General features: G+C 51.1%; 1 protein-coding gene across 1 annotated transcript; it reads left to right on the top strand.

The window, feature by feature from the left end:
• Positions 1-1,702: 1,702 nt before the first annotated feature.
• On the top strand, positions 1,703-14,822 carry ADCY9 (adenylate cyclase 9). Its single transcript, XM_014069689.2, has 10 exons — positions 1,703-3,417; positions 4,888-5,060; positions 5,834-5,938; positions 6,921-7,138; positions 8,242-8,344; positions 10,657-10,865; positions 11,442-11,601; positions 12,286-12,434; positions 12,759-12,800; positions 13,477-14,822. Exons 1-10 carry the CDS (start codon positions 1,743-1,745, stop codon positions 14,654-14,656), a joined length of 4,014 nt encoding a protein of 1,337 aa, XP_013925164.2. The 5' UTR covers positions 1,703-1,742; the 3' UTR covers positions 14,657-14,822.
• The last annotated feature ends 648 nt before the right edge of the window (positions 14,823-15,470 follow it).

Below are 15,470 nucleotides of genomic sequence, written 5' to 3'. Positions count from 1 at the left end.
CACAAGCGAGTGCCACCGCTTCAGGGAGAAGGGCAAAAGCAGCCTCGCTTGAAATGAGGCCCTTTCACAATAAGCAAAAGAGAACCACCTTCCGAAGCGAATGGCTCCCTTCCTTTCCCCTCCGCGCCTGGATTTGCTTAATGACTTCCTCACTGGCAGGGACATTTTTGCGTGTGGAAAGCCTCCATAGGCCAGGCAGGAGAGCTCAGGCTATGCTTCGGGTGGGGGGGGGGCATGAAGGAGGGAGGTGGCTGGAGTCAGGAAGCATCTCCAGCACAAAAGCTCTTTTCCTAACCCAGCCTTTTCATTTTGTTTCCCCCGTGCTCAACCCCTCCCCCCCCCACGACTTCCTCCACCTTCTCTGACCACAAAACTCCCTTGTTTGGTCCAGCTGAAGCGACAGAGGAGGAAATGCCCACAGGAGGCAAGGTAGTTCCCTCCGCATCAGGAGTTCTCCCCCCCATCCCAAGCACGGCCCAAGATGCTCCCAGGCCTGGGAGAGGAGCAGCTGTGCTACTCTTGGCTGCAGCATCCCTGCCCAGCCGTTGCCGAGGGAAACCGAGAGTTCTGTCCCGCAAGGATACGCAGCAGGGGGCCCTCAAGGGTCCCATTGGTGGGCCTCCAACTTTGGCCCCAGTGTGGTTTGTGTGTCGCCGAGATTAGTTAAGCCGTTTCCCCCTTGAGGAAGTCGTTGGGTTGAGCCTACAAGCTGCTTTCAGGAAGTGGCTAGACCACAGTGAGGCTCGGCAGAGGTGCTTTCGCTCCCCTGGCTTGGGATCTGCTTGGATGGCTTGGAAGGCGGCTTCCTCACTCTTGGCTGCAGACATGGCTCCGGTGTGTGATACAGCAGGGAGGCTGCGAAAGGATCCGAGGCGGCGGCGGCGGCGGCCCCTCTCCCCACTCCCAGGGCTTTCTCGGAAGCTCCTCTCCCCCCACGGACCCCCCAGCGGCCTCAGGAGGAGCTTCCCAAGCAGCCTCTCCGTTCCTCCCCACCAGCGCAACCCCGCTCGGCCTTTCGCTGCTTCCAACGGTTGGCCCCGGAACGGACCCTCCCTCAGCCAAGGCGGCCAGAGGAGCGGCGCCCCATCCCGGCCCCGCCCTCACCCCCCCACCCGCACTACGGGGAAGCCCAGGAGGGGGGAGGGGAAAGGGGGGAGGGGAAAAGGGGGGGCTTCCGAAAGGCCCCCTTTGAGGCGCGGCGGCAGAAGCGGCTTCCCATCGGGGGGACGTCAGGAGCCGTCGGAGCCGCCCTCGCCTCCTCTCGGCAGCCGGAGCCTCCGGAGCCAGCGGGCCCTCCAGCGGGGGAAAGTCCCAGGCGGTGGCCGGGACCGGCCGAGGCCCAGCCGGGCGATCTGGGGGGCCGGGGGCTGATCGTCCCATCCCCCCCTTCGGCGCACAAGGGCGGGGGGCGAGGGCTGCGGTTGCGCACTCGGCCCCCCCGCGCGTGCGCAGACCTCGCCCCCCGTCCGTCCGTCTCCCGCACCGCGCAGGCGCTCCTCGTCCCGCGCGGCAGTGACAGCAGCCTCGGCGTCGCCGCCGCCCCTCCCCCTCCTTCGGCCCGTGAGGCGTTTCCAGGCAGGCGGCGGCGGCGGCGGAGAGGGCGGCGGGCGGGCGGGACAGCCGGGCGGGGGCTCCGGCGCGGCGCCATGCGGCGGAGCCCGGCGCGGCCCGGCGGCAGCAGCAGCATCGGGAGCCCGGGCCTGGGAGGCGGCGGCGGCGGGTGAGGCAAGGCGGGCGTGGCCATGGCGGCGGCCACCGGCTGCCCGCCGCCCCCGCCGCGTGGCACCGAGGTGAGCGTGGCCGGGGGCGGCGGCGGTGGGCGCGTGGCCGTGCGGCTGCAGGCGGCGGCGGCGGGGCGCGGGCGGCGGGCGCGGGGGAAGCCGCGGGGGGCGGCGCTGGGCCCGGGGCTGGGGCTGGGCCTGGGGGCCGGCCGGGCGCCTCAGCTCTTCGAGCGCGCCTCGTCTCGCTGGTGGGACCCGCGCTTCGACTCGAGCAACCTGGAGCAGGCCTGCCGCCAGCGCCGCTTCCCGCAGACGCGCCGCCGGCTCCGCTACGCGCTGGGCTACCTGGGCGCGGCGGCGCTGCTGTGGGGCGCCTACCTGGGCTGGGGCCGCGGCGGGGGGCGAGGAGGGGGCGGCGGCGGCGGGGCGGCGGCGGCGGCGGGGGCGGCGCTGGCCTTCCTGGGCGCCTGCCTGGCCGCGCTGCTCTTCACCTTCACGCGGGCCTACGGGCGCCACCCGGCCGGCTCCTCGCTGGCGCTGGCGCTGCTGGTGCTGGCGCTCCCGCTGGCCTCGCAGCTGCCGGCGGCGGCGGCCCCGGGGCTGGCGGGCAACGTGAGCGCGCGCGCGGCGGCCCCCCCGCCCTGCCTGTCGCCGGTGGGCAGCTTCTCGCTGTGCGTGGCGGCGCTGCTGCTGCTCTACGCCGTGCCGCACCTGCCGCTCTACCTGAGCCTCCTGCTGGGGCTGGGCGGCTCGGCGCTCTTCGAGGCGCTGGGCTACGGCTTCCGCGACGAGCGCTGCTTCGCGCTGCCGGCGGGCGAGCGGCTGGCCGCCTGGGAGCTGCTGGGCAAGGCCCTGCTGCACCTCTGCATCCACGCCACCGGCGTGCACCTCTTCATCATGTCGGAGGTGCGGTCCAGGAGCACCTTCCTGAAGGTGGGGCAGTCCATCATGCACGGGAAGGACCTGGAGGTGGAGAAGGCCCTGAAGGAGCGCATGATCCACTCGGTCATGCCCAGGATCATCGCGGACGACCTGATGAAGCAGGGGGACGAGGACAGCGAGAACTCCTCCTCCGCCAAGCGCCACTCCGCCTCCAGCCCCAAGAGCAGGAAGAAGAAGCCGTCCATCCAGAAGACCCCCATCATCTTTCGCCCCTTCAAGATGCAGCAGATCGAACAAGTCAGTATTCTCTTCGCCGACATCGTAGGCTTTACCAAAATGAGTGCCAACAAATCTGCGCACGCCCTTGTGGGGCTTTTGAACGACCTCTTTGGCCGCTTCGATCGCCTCTGCGAGGACACCAAGTGCGAGAAGATAAGCACCTTGGGGGACTGCTACTACTGCGTGGCGGGGTGCCCTGAGCCCCGAGCGGATCACGCTTACTGCTGCATCGAGATGGGCCTGGGCATGATCAAAGCCATTGAGCAGTTTTGCCAAGAGAAGAAGGAAATGGTGAATATGAGGGTTGGCGTGCACACCGGGACGGTCCTTTGTGGCATTCTGGGAATGAGAAGATTTAAGTTTGACGTCTGGTCCAATGACGTCAACTTAGCCAACCTCATGGAACAACTGGGCGTTGCTGGGAAGGTCCATATTTCAGAGGCTACTGCGAAATACTTGGACGATCGCTACGAAATGGAGGATGGGAAGGTGATGGAGCGCGTGGGGCAGAGCGTGGTAGCGGACCAGCTGAAAGGTATTTCTCTCATTTTTGCCTGTGAATAAGTTGATTTGATTTGGAAGTTAACCTTTTCTCTCCCTTATGCTAATGTGAGCAAATTTGGATCAATTTAATATTTTACATGAAACCTGCCATGTAAACGTGGTGCCTCTGCCCTTCCTGGTTCTTTGAAGAGATATTAAAGCTGGAGGGGGGGGGTATGCATTGTAGCTGCAGCGTCCTTTGGTTTCCAAGTGGAATTTTAATTAACTGCTTATTTTATAGTTTGTGACATCTGCTTTAACACTAAAATGTACACTTCCCTAATAAAAAAAAATACTTTTATTGCTATGCAGGTACGTCATATGATGTTTTGTAAAAAGAAAGTATCACTTTGCAAGGAAAAAAAAGCACCCTACAGTATTCTGCAGGGCAGTTAAGACTGAGCTCTTCCATAAGATAGTTGAGCAAGGAAAAGAGTTGCTTTTGATTCCAGCTTTCGGGGGACAGTTTTTAGGATTCTATGACTGTTGTAAACTGCTAGAAGTTGGTAGATAGTCCGCAGATTTTTTATTCTGCTGACCGTAAACCAATTTCTAGCAGTTTCGTATCAATGTTTATTAACGTCACAGACCAGGATTAGTAAAGGCACCTTAAATAAAAGTACAGAGTATTGAGATAAATGTGAGTAGTGGGTGAGACTGGAGTAAAAGGTGCTATAAAGTACGCAAAAACTAGTCTCTTCAGCAGTGAGGTCCTATTTCCACACAATAAGGGAATACTGTGGATGGACTAGATTCAGATTTCAGTCAGGCATTGGATGGAATACAAGACTGCCAACTCCTTCGTAAGAGTGAACAGTGTGGGACAAGCTGTCCCATTACCAGATGGGTTTGGAATTGGTTGACCGACCACACTCAGCATGTGGTCCTTATGGAACGACATCGGTGTGGAGAGAAGCATGCAATGGGGTACCCCAAGGTTCTTTCTTGGGCCCAGGGCTCTTCAGGGTCTTTAGAAATGACCCAGATGGGAGGATTGAAGGGGGGACGCTCATTGGGTTGCAGATGACACAGGTGGTCTTTCAAGTTTGATCATTTGATACAAAAAGCCCTTTGGAAATTAATATTCACAGTGACACTAAAACAGAGTGCTCTGAAATGAAACCAAAATATGTACAGTATTAAAAAAATTCGAAAGTACTGCTGGGTTATATTTCACAATCCTTTAAAAAAAAAAGATAATAGAAAAATAGCCAATGATAAATAAATTACTACCATAGTAGCTGGCCAAGCAATTTATAAAATGCAGATTTGCTGCTAAAAAGTGGATTTGGCTGTTTCCAAAGGAGAAATGAGTCATTTCTCTGCAAGCTGTGATTGCAAGGTTGTAGAATGGCCATCTGTAGTAAACAGCTTTTTGTAGAAGGAGCCCTCCAGGTAAGCTGGGGGAAGTGTGTACAGTGGAAGAATAACAGCAGATATGTTAACTATAGTTTTCCTGTAGGTTTGAAAACATACTTGATCTCTGGCTTGAAAAAGAAGGAGACCCATTGCAGCTGCTCGGAGACCCTTCTACTCCCAGGTCTAGAAGCAGGAGATGGAAGCAAGTTACAGGGAGCTTTGTCGGAGAACATGGATGATTTAGCAAAAACATTCAAGTACTTAGAAAAAAATAAGGTTCGACAAATGCAAATTCTGTACATTTCTGTGGATTTGTTTTTAGAAACCTGTTTTCACAACCTACCCAAGCTTGGAAACTTATATCTGCAGTTAGTTACGTCTTCTCTAAGAAGGCAAATCATAAATTGGTTTATTTTTTTGCTCTGAAAGTCATAACACGAGGAGGTGTGGATTATGAGTTGGCTGTGAGGGGCTTGGTGTAAATCCCATGTAGCTCAGGAGCCCTTGCATTGTTAATTGCCGAAGTTGAAAAATTCTGTTCTAAGCACTTCTGAGAAAGTGCCAGCAAGCAGCTGGCATAAAGGAGCAAGTATCACGGTTGCCAGCATTGGTAGAGTTAGTGACGTAAAATCATGAAATGCAAGTAAGAAAAAAGACCACCATTGTTTGGAGGGGGTCTCCTTTTGCAAAGGATGTATAAGAGCATTTGTTCCGAAAACCAAGCATTTGCTTTTCTAGTATGTATATAAATATTATCATTGATTTAATTGGTTGATATTTACAAATTTGGTTGAGATGTTAGATGGGGAAAAGACAGCTGCTAAATGCTAACTACGTCTTGTTGTGTGGACGATAACTTCTTTCCGTGCCCAAGTGATTTTGTTCTGAAACATTTAAGGGAGGAAAAGTGTCATGTGCAGACTAGATAGCACCCTGGGAGTTACACACAAAATGTGCCATTTTGAAGAGCCTTCAGACACCCGCAGTAGAGGCAGGCCAGGGACAAAAGGAGGAATTCAACCTCTAGTATGGTTTTTTTGTGGTTGCAGATCTGCCATTCGTGCAGTGTTACTTTTTCCCCTGGCTACGCTGTGAGTGCAGAGGAAGGAGCAATTCAAAACGGGTGCCAGGAGGACCATAAGACCAGCACAAAGGTAATTTATTCTCAAGGCACCTTTTTCTCTTCATTCATTCACGGAGCAGAAACTGAGGCAGGTCGGTCATGAGATGAGACAGACTCAAATAGGGTGCAAGTAATGAGGTGGCCTTCCAAGTGCTCGCCTAGGTGTCCTTGACTGCAGATGGTTCCAAACCCTTTTCTTATTCTCAGGACCAGCATGTATGAAATTTGTCCCTAGGATGATTTGAAGAGCACCGTGATGTACAATTGGATATTTTTAAAAGCTCCCCTTGCTATCTTCTAAGTTGAGCTGCTTATTGTGCATTTTCTTTTGCATTCCCATTAATTAGGTCAGTGTAGTTCCTTTTGTTTTAATTTTTCAGTGCTGTACAGGAATTCTAAGAATTCTTTGGGTTTTGGAACTTCAGCCCCTGGTAATATGGCTGTTTTTAAGTTCCTAATTTTTTTATCTTGAAAAGATAAGTTGCACTTTATTTAATTTTGGTTTAAAATGCATTTTCTATATCTTTTAAAGAAATGTTAGCGTTTGCCTTTTCTAAAGATTGTTTTCTGAGCATAAAGAGCTAGAGAAAGCTGACCTCAGTCTCCTGTTTGCTCAGGAGTGCTGAATGCTGAGGGCCTCCTGGTCTGCCCTGATCAGAGGAAGCCCTGAAAACGGACCCAACTATGCTACTTTAAAAAATGTGTATCTCGTATGAGCCCACCTTTGGGATTAGACATGGTGATAATAAAATGATTCATGACATGATACAAATCTTTCTGCTGTTGTTTGTTTGATCAGGTTTGTTAAAAGCAACATCTATAATAATTTATCGGCCTTATGTTTCTTTTTTTCTTGCAAGCGCTGTTTTATACGTTCAAAAATATAACAAAATCTTTGAACAGATATTATTTTTCTACTACTATATACTTGTAGAAACAGACAAGTATAAGCTGACTTCTCTCTGACGTAATCTCAAACCACTTGATTTTTTTTCTCTTTTTGTCTCATTCAGAGTCCTGGGGGAGGCAGCCCAAAGTCTCGGAATGGACTTCTAAGTCCCCCGCAGGAGGAGAAGCTGAGCAACAGCCAAACGTCTCTCTATGAAATGCTGCAAGAGAAGGGAAGATGGGTTGGAGCAAGCTTGGATCATTCAGCTCTTCTGCCATTGCGGTTCAAAAATATCAGAGAAAAAACAGACGCTCACTTTGTGGATGTCATTAAAGAAGACAGGTCAGGCAAAGCATCCTCACCACTTGGACCTTTGCTCTCCATGGGGCTTCACAAGGTTCAGTAGGTTGGGGGCGGATGGAGCGCTTCACGGGCCGCCAGTCTGAGCACCGTTTGCTCAGCCCCCTCCTCCCCCTGCTTATCACTTCCTGTGGAATAGAAAATTGTGCTGAACCAAATGGGCTTGATTTGCCCAATTTTTTTATCGGTGTTTTCTTTTATCAATCTAGTTCTCTTTAAAGTTGTATTATGTCCAGGAAAGTTGAGTGTTAACCTGCGGCCTGTGAACAGACACGCTGCAGTTAAGTCAGCTAATCTCGCCAATTCTTTTTTTTTTAACGTGCACAAATGCCACTTTTCTGAAGCTTGGTGGAGGGCAGGGTCTCAGCAGACAAACAGGAAACCAACTTGTTATGCACGCCTTGTTAAGTTGCAACAAGAAGGAGACCTCTGGCCCTGGCAGGGGGTCTTTTCCTTATTTAATGGTGGTCTCCTTTATGCAGTTTTTATGTTGACAGAGAGAGAGTCTGGCTGAAATGCTTGGAAGAGGGAAGTTCTGTGGGTTTTTTTCCAACAAGCTGCTGATAGGACAATTCCTCTGCGCTGAGGGTGAATGATCTGTTTGCAACAATCAGAAGAGGCACTTTGTGACCTCTGCGGCCTCATTCTTTTTTCACCAATGAGTTTATGGCAGTGCTGAGATTAGAAGTGGGAGCTTATTCTTCACTCCCGCCTTCGACCCAAAGCCAGTTGGGTGACCCTGGGTCAGTCATTTTCTTACAGCCCTAGGAAGTAGGCGTTGGGAAAGCACTTCTGAAAAAGTAGTTTGCCAATCTCAAGAAAATTACAGGAACTTGTCCAGGCAGCCTCCGAGAATCCAGGCACAGTCGGAGGAAAAGGAGCTTATCCATGCAGTGTGGTTGACTGAGGTCCAGTCATTAGTTAAGCAGCAATTCCTTCTTATTTGGAGAGTTAGTACAGCACTCCTCTTTCTCCAAGCCCAGTTAAAGATGGGCTGATGAATAGAGATGCCTACGTCTTAGCGATCTCATCATTGTTTCTTTAATGGGAGAATAAACTTTGCTAAAATAAATCTTTTCCCTCAGCTTGATGAAAGACTATTTTTTTAAGCCACCCATTAACAAGTTGAGCCTGAACTTCCTTGAACACGACTTGGAGATGGCCTACCGGAGCAGCTACCAAGAAGAGGTAAGGTGTTTTTCTTGGGGGGGAGGTGGGGTGGGGGTGTCTGTGTGCATGGAGGCACATGCATGCTGATAGTATCTGAGGAATACAGTAAGAAAATGCCAAAACGATTTATGTTTATTTTAACTGTTCATGTTGACTGGAGAGAGATCAGTAATTGTGATGCTGCCTCTTTTCTACACTGAGATTCCCTCTTTAAAAAAAGAAAGAAGGGTTTTTGGCAGTTACTTTTGATTTAGGCTTAGTTTTAAGTCATTTCAAGTCTCTTTTGTCTCTGTTTTGCCATTGGTGAGGGATGCCTTTGAAAGGGGAAACTGAAATTGCAGTGTCCGCAGCGTAGCAACCAGCCTCCTGTCTAGAGTCTCCAAGCAGGAACATGTGATGCCTGTTTTGATAAACTACGTATTTTTGGGAATATAAGACACACCTCCCCCCCCCAAAAAAAAAAGAGGGTGAAAGCTTGGGTGCGTCTTATACACTGAATGTTGCCCCACCCTCCCACTCCCCAGCCCCCACTCTTCAGCCTCAATTGCCTCCCAGCAATTCACCTCCTTGCAGCAAACAGGGCTTGTGGAGGCTGCAATAGGCCACGGCAATCCCTGCAGCCGGAAACAGCTGATGGTCGGCAGGAACGGCTGTTTGCTCCACCAGGCAAATTGTTGGGAGGCAGATTCCCCCCCCCCCTTGTGCTAATCAGGCTGTTTGCTGCAAGGAGGTTAAGTCAGTAACTATAAAGGCCTGTAGAATGATTAGACTTATTCTTTAAAGGCTGCTTTATTGTTGTTTTAGACAACTTAACAAAATAAAGAAGCTTTTTAAAATAAATGCTTGATCTGAAGAGATGCCCAGTGCTATTTTCTTTTAAAGAGCAGAGAAGAACTCGGATACTTCCAGAAAGCCACATCAGTTTTAACAGCATCTGTACAAGTACGGTCTGAAATGTAACACTACAAGCAGTGGATATTGTCCGTACTGTTGGTTGCAAGGAGGCAAATTGCTGGGAGGCAGAGACAGATATTTTCCCCTTCTTTTCCTCCCCCAAAGCTCAGTGCGTCTTATACTTTGGAGTGTCTTATATTCCCCAAAATACGGTATGTTGGCTTGATTCTAAATTTAAAGCGCTTGCTTTTATGTGTAAACATTCACACCCTTCCTACGCGAACCATGTAAATTAACAAATAAAACTTTTTTCTCTTCTAGCTTTTTACTGCTTTTATTTAAATAGGAATATGAAATTCTGGCAACATATCTGATAAAGTATTTGCTTTTATTCCAATATTATTCCATCTACTTCTGCAGGAGACATACCACCACCCTTCAGGCCACTAAACTTCAAATAGAAATTTGGCCTTAAATTGGCTAACTTCCCCAAGAATGTTTTTATTGATCATTTGTTTTACAGAGCCTTGTCCTGGAAACAGCCCCTGCGGTGACTGCTTTAAATTTCAGTCCTGTATCACTTGTTCCTTTGCGTGTCTATATTCCCTAAGTCGGCTTTTATCCTTGTCATTCCACACAGAGCGGGAAACGTCCCCTGTTTGCATACAAAGATCATAATGAAAAGATAGGTGGTTAAAAACCTCGGTGGCTCGGGGCCCGCAAAGTAGCAGCGAGCGCAGCTCGTGCTTAGTCAGGAAAGGGGCGGAATAGGAGGCGGCAGGAGGTTCTGAAAAAGGTGAAAATAAAGGAAAAATATGAAAGAAGGAAAGAGAAAACAAAGAAATCCGGAGAGTCCCTGAATAGCTCCTGTTAGGCCAAAGACTGAGGTTAATCTGGGGAGTCAGAAGGAGGAACAGAGGGAGTGGCCTCAGATTTACCTCAGTCTCCAGGCAGTTGGGCCGTAACAAGACCCGTTCGGTGACTCCTCCCGCACCCCACCTCGGAGACCGGGGTTTTTAGACAGGGAGGTCAGGTTATATAAACTGAAATGTCCCTCAGCTATCCAAAGTAACAAACCGTGACTTTCCTAATAACCTTGTGCCGTTATGAGGGTCTGGTTTCTCCTAAAGCGGTTTTGAGAATAATTTCCTCTAAGAATCTAGATTCGGTTTTTTTATACTCACTTTTGCTTATTGTTTTCATTCTGGTGGTTTTTAGAAACTGATTCTGAAAACTACTGCTGTATTTTAGTAATTTATTTTTCCCTAGCGTAGCGTGCAGAGAACCTTTGTAAAGAGTGGAGGTCATCTCTGGATCAGATTCTGAAATCAAAGCAAAAAGCATAAAAGAGTTTTTGATTTCCCTGCTTGGGAACTGTTGGGTTCTGAAGAAGCCCACGTGTGGCCAGCCAACCTGGACCTCCTCGCTCTCCCCAGGTGATTAGAAGAGCTCCTGTGAAGACCTTCGCCAGCGCTACCTTCAGTTCCCTCCTGGACGTGAGCCTCTCCGCTACCGTCTTCCTCATCCTCTCCGTCGCTTGCTTCCTGAAACACGGGCTGGCGGCCTCTCCTCCCCCTCCTGCAGCCGTGGCTGTGGCTGTAACGGCTGTCCTGCTGGAGGTGGTCTCTCTCACTGTCTCCATCAGGTGAGCCAAATGCTGCACTTTTCCTCCCTCCCTCCCTCCCTCAATATCTGGGCTCCCTTATTGGGTGCAGGTGACAGCAAATCCCCCCCCCCATGCATTAGAGAGAGGTCCCAGCACACCCCTGTCCTTATAGAGCAGCTGGAGCTGGCTGTGGATGCCCAGGTTCCTCCCCCGGGATCCCTCCCAGTGCCACTACTTCTCCTCTTTCATGCCCGGGGAAAAAGGGGGGCTGTCCTGATTTTGGAAGGGGGGGGGGGAAGTTCTTTTTTTTAATTAAAAGCTTTAAAAAGGTTTTACAAATATTTACCTCCCCCCCCAACCTCCCCCCCCCCCAACCTCCCAGAGCAAATACTGGGTATAAATCTTCAACAACCCTATTCTGAAATAAAGTAACAGACTTCAGCATCATCCCTCACTTGTGCTTTAACTCCCCTTTTGTGAAGCTAACTCTGGACAGATGATGTCCTTCCTTGCGAAGGGGGGAAGTTCTGATGTGACTGCTGAGGGCACTGGTGGGGGGGGAGGCCTTCTCCTGAGGCTGAGGGAAAGCTGAGCCGCTGTCTGTATGCTTTCCAGGATGGCTTTCTTTCTGGAGGACATGATGCTCTGCACCAGGCGACTCTTGGAAGTGATCGCTGGGTGGCTGCCCCGGCACTTCATCGGAGCTGTCCTGGTCTCCCTGCCGGCTCTCGCCGTCTTCTCACACTTCACCTCTGAGTTTGGAACCGACCTCTACGTACGTTGGCCTCAGCACCAGCTCTTGGTGGGCAAGCAGAGCTCCCGAGGGGGAAAGCACAGGGGTGGGGGGGGTCCTCCACCCTGCTTTTGGTCATTGGAAGCTTTGGCTCTAAATGCCAAGTCACAGGCAGAGACTTCTTGTCCAGGGGTGGAAAGAGGCAGCTGGGGGGGGGGGCAGAGGCCCCCTTTGCCCATCCCAGTCACCCAGCTTAGTCCCAAAGGGCTCCACCTCTGAGCCAGAGCTTTGCTCCCAGCGCTGGGAGCCCAGAGGAGCCGGGAGGGGGCGCCACAGATGGCCGTTTATCTGCCACCCTAGTTTGTCCGTCTGCAAAGCCAGTGGATTCCGATGCTGCCTTTAGTGAACTTTTCCCTGGATCAGGAGATACTTCAGCCCGTGGCCCAACCCCCCCCCCCTCCATGGAATCTGCATGGCAGACCGACCCTGTTTCCCTCCTCCCAACACAGAGCGAAACTAGGCATTTTCTGCCAGGCACAGAAGCGGACGGACCTTAAACATGATTTTAGTCAAATCCAAGGGGCGGGGGGGGTGGGGGTGGGGTGAAAGATTCCGTAGCTGATCTAATCTGGTTGCTTATTTTAACTCTGGGAGTTTTTGAGGAAAGGTGCAACAGCTTTGCTCTAATTTGCTCCATTGTTCTGACTAATATTCCTTCTGTTGCAGTCCACCATGTTTATGTGTTCTGCAGTTCTCATCACAATAGTCCAGTACTGTAACTTTTGCCAGCTCAGCTCCTGGATGAGATCCTCTTTGGCTACCCTTGTTGGAGGGGTCCTCCTCCTCCTCCTGTACGTGTCCTGGTGCCCTGACAGGTGAGCCGAGGCAAACCCATGGCAATCCTAAGGAAGATCAGGCTGCCGGATCCAGGAAAGGTCCCAGGGTGCTGGAATGAGGCCCGCTTGCTTCAAGGGAAGTGCCACAACCGTTGCCCCTTTTGCCCAGGAGCGGGTGGCGGCTAAGGGATGAAGGGGAAAGCATGAAGGGGCCTGGTGCGCACGTGTGTCGCAGGGATTAGCCATTTAGCGAGAGGAGGAGGAGCCCTGCTTTGCGACTGCAGCGGTGCCATGTAGTTGCCCTTGTTTTGATCCAGACTCTTGGTTTGTGGGTAATGGGAGTCCCTTCTGCTTCTGTTCCAGTGACTTGGAGGACTCAAACCTCCTTTCATCGAGGAACCTAAGGTATGTTTTTAACAGCTCTTGGGCTTTCTTGGGTCTTTTGTGTGTATTATTTAAGGATCCAAACTGCCAGCTGAGAGTCAGAATAAAAGTTGTCACCAAAATGAAAAAGATTTGAAGAGGCTAAAATTTGGACTGTGAACCACGGATTTCCTTTCTGTGAGTCTCAAAAGAGTGTTCTGAAGCAGTGAGGTGGATTATTTCCAAGTACAGTATTTTTAAAGAGCAATAACATTATAAAGCCAGGTGCTGTTCAAGTGTGAAGCCCAGACGTTCCCAAGTCTCCCACTTGCAGTGTGCCCAGATGTGTTCCTTCTCTTAACTGCTAAGAGAGAACCTGTAATGATCTGAGCTGTGGGACAGTTTCTGTATGTATCAAGATAGGTATCAAAATTGGATGTTCTTACAGTGAGTTTAAGGAAATTCTCTTGGAGTTTGACTTTGAAAAAAATGTTGCATTGGGCAACATTCTCAACCCACACGCCCGATGCCTTTCAGCACAACCCACCTTCACAAGTACCCTCTGTGCCAACACACAGAACCTTTAAATGTTGATACATGTTCAAGTAAAAACTAGATGATTATAATGATCAACAGCACCTGTTTGAGATCCCAAACAGAATGATCTGAAGTTACCTTTAAAGCATGCCTTCTCTTATTTGTTTTGTTCCTCCCTCAGCTTCATAGAGAATGCCTGCAACAGGTCTGCGTCGGAGGACTTCCGTAGGCCGGCAGATCTGATTGGCCTGGAAGTAGTTTTGGGCCTCTTCCTTCTCCTAGTCTTAGTCTGGTTCTTAAATCGGGAGTTTGAGGTGAGTTACCGCCTCCATTATCACGGAGATGTGGAAGCTGATCTTCACCGTACCAAGATTCAGAGCATGAGGGACCAGGCGGACTGGCTCCTGCGGAACATCATTCCCTACCATGTGGCCGAGCAGCTGAAAGTGTCCCAAAGCTATTCCAAGAACCACGACAGCGGGGGGGTGATTTTTGCCAGCATTGTGAACTTCAGTGAGTTCTACGAGGAGAACTACGAAGGAGGCAAGGAATGTTACCGTGTCCTGAATGAACTGATCGGAGACTTTGATGAGCTGCTGAGCAAGCCTGAATACAGCAACATTGAGAAGATCAAAACCATCGGGGCCACCTACATGGCTGCCTCCGGGCTGAACGCTTCCCAGTGCCAGGACAGCAGTAACCCTCACGCCCATCTGCAGACGCTCTTTGAATTTGCCAAAGAAATGATGCGTGTGGTGGATGACTTCAACAACAACATGCTGTGGTTCAATTTTAAGCTGAGGGTCGGCTTTAACCACGGGCCCCTGACAGCTGGGGTCATTGGCACCACCAAGCTCTTGTATGACATCTGGGGGGACACTGTGAACATAGCAAGCAGGATGGACACCACGGGAGTCGAGTGCCGGATCCAGGTGAGTGAGGAGAGTTACCGCATTCTTCACAAAATGGGCTACGACTTTGATTATCGTGGGACAGTCAACGTGAAGGGCAAAGGCCAGATGAAGACTTTTCTCTATCCCAAATGCATGGAGAGTGGGGTGGTGCCCCACCACCAGTTGTCTATCTCCCCGGACATTCGGGTTCAAGTGGATGGCAGCATTGGGCGGTCTCCAACCGATGAGATCACCAACCTGGTGCCTTCTGTACAGAACTTGGACAAGGTGCCCCCTGACACAGAGCTCAAAGATTTGCTTCCCCGCTTCAAGAAGCTTCCCAAAGAATTGGTTAAATTAGACAGTCGCCCTCCGTTCGATGCAGCTGGTGAGAAGGGTGGCTGTGAGGAGGCTGGGCCAGGGGAGGCCAACGAACTGACCAAACTGAACAGCTCCTGGAGTGTGTGATGCCCGTCGATTCTTCTTAGCGAGAAATCTGAGCTCCCTGCAACCGGCCTTTTCTCTTGCACGGAGGGCAGACAGGAGGCGGCTCGGTTGTTACCTGTTTCTTTGGGCTCCTGAATTGGAGAGGATCGTAGCCATGCCGGGCTCTGGCCCCTCCTTTTCACTCCCCTTAAAATGTTTATTTTTTTCCTGAGAGGAGACATCAAGTGCCTTCAGACAGACTCTGCCGGGCTCCTCTCTGGACTGAGGAGGAGCGGTGTAGATTGGGGATTGGAACACATTTAAAGGACAAGCTGTGGTTACTTCATTTTTGTTTCTCTTCAACAGCTTCCTTTGCACCTCCAAGCAGAGTGAATAAATAGGTGTGTGAGTGTGTACAGCACTCACGTTTTATATGTAAACACGGACAATTGCATGTTTGGCTACCTTCTGTGATTGACACTAAGAACTGCTCAAAGGAGATGCTGAGGGCCGGAAGGGTCATCCTGGAACAGGGAAAGAAGCAGCTGAGCTGCTGTTTGCCAAAATCAGATTAAAGTGCCATTGTGCTTTCTGGAACACTGGACTTGCCGTTTCCCGGCAGATCAGAAGGGGGCGGGGAGTGTGCAGCCTGCCTTTGCCCAGCCAGTCGGAGGTGCTGGTGGTTCCTCATTTTACCTTTGCCAATATAAGGGGCAAGTAACCAGGCCCTGCGCCTCTGCCCCGTTTTATTTTCTGCTTTCAGGGCCCTGCTGGCATAATCCCACGTCAGCTTCCTTGTCCACACGCAGGAGCCAGCCTGTCCCTCAGCAGGATTGGCCCCGAGGAGGATTGGAAC

Source organism: Thamnophis sirtalis, unplaced genomic scaffold (assembly GCF_051295495.1).
Source record: "Thamnophis sirtalis isolate CommonGarterSnake01/CBP01778 unplaced genomic scaffold, rThaSir2_p1.2 scaffold_14, whole genome shotgun sequence".
Taxonomy (NCBI): domain Eukaryota; kingdom Metazoa; phylum Chordata; class Lepidosauria; order Squamata; family Natricidae; genus Thamnophis; species Thamnophis sirtalis.
This window is presented reverse-complemented; position numbering and strand designations above follow the sequence as displayed.

Bases quoted from the DNA above. Each gene is read 5' to 3' on its own strand.
- ADCY9 (XM_014069689.2), top strand. From the start codon at position 1,743: ATGGCGGCGGCCACCGGCTGCCCGCCGCCCCCGCCGCGTGGCACCGAG. The intron at 5,061-5,833 runs GTTCGACAAATG...TTGTGGTTGCAG, and splicing joins AGTACTTAGAAAAAAATAAG to ATCTGCCATTCGTGCAGTGT. The intron at 12,801-13,476 runs GTATGTTTTTAA...TTCCTCCCTCAG, and splicing joins CTTTCATCGAGGAACCTAAG to CTTCATAGAGAATGCCTGCA.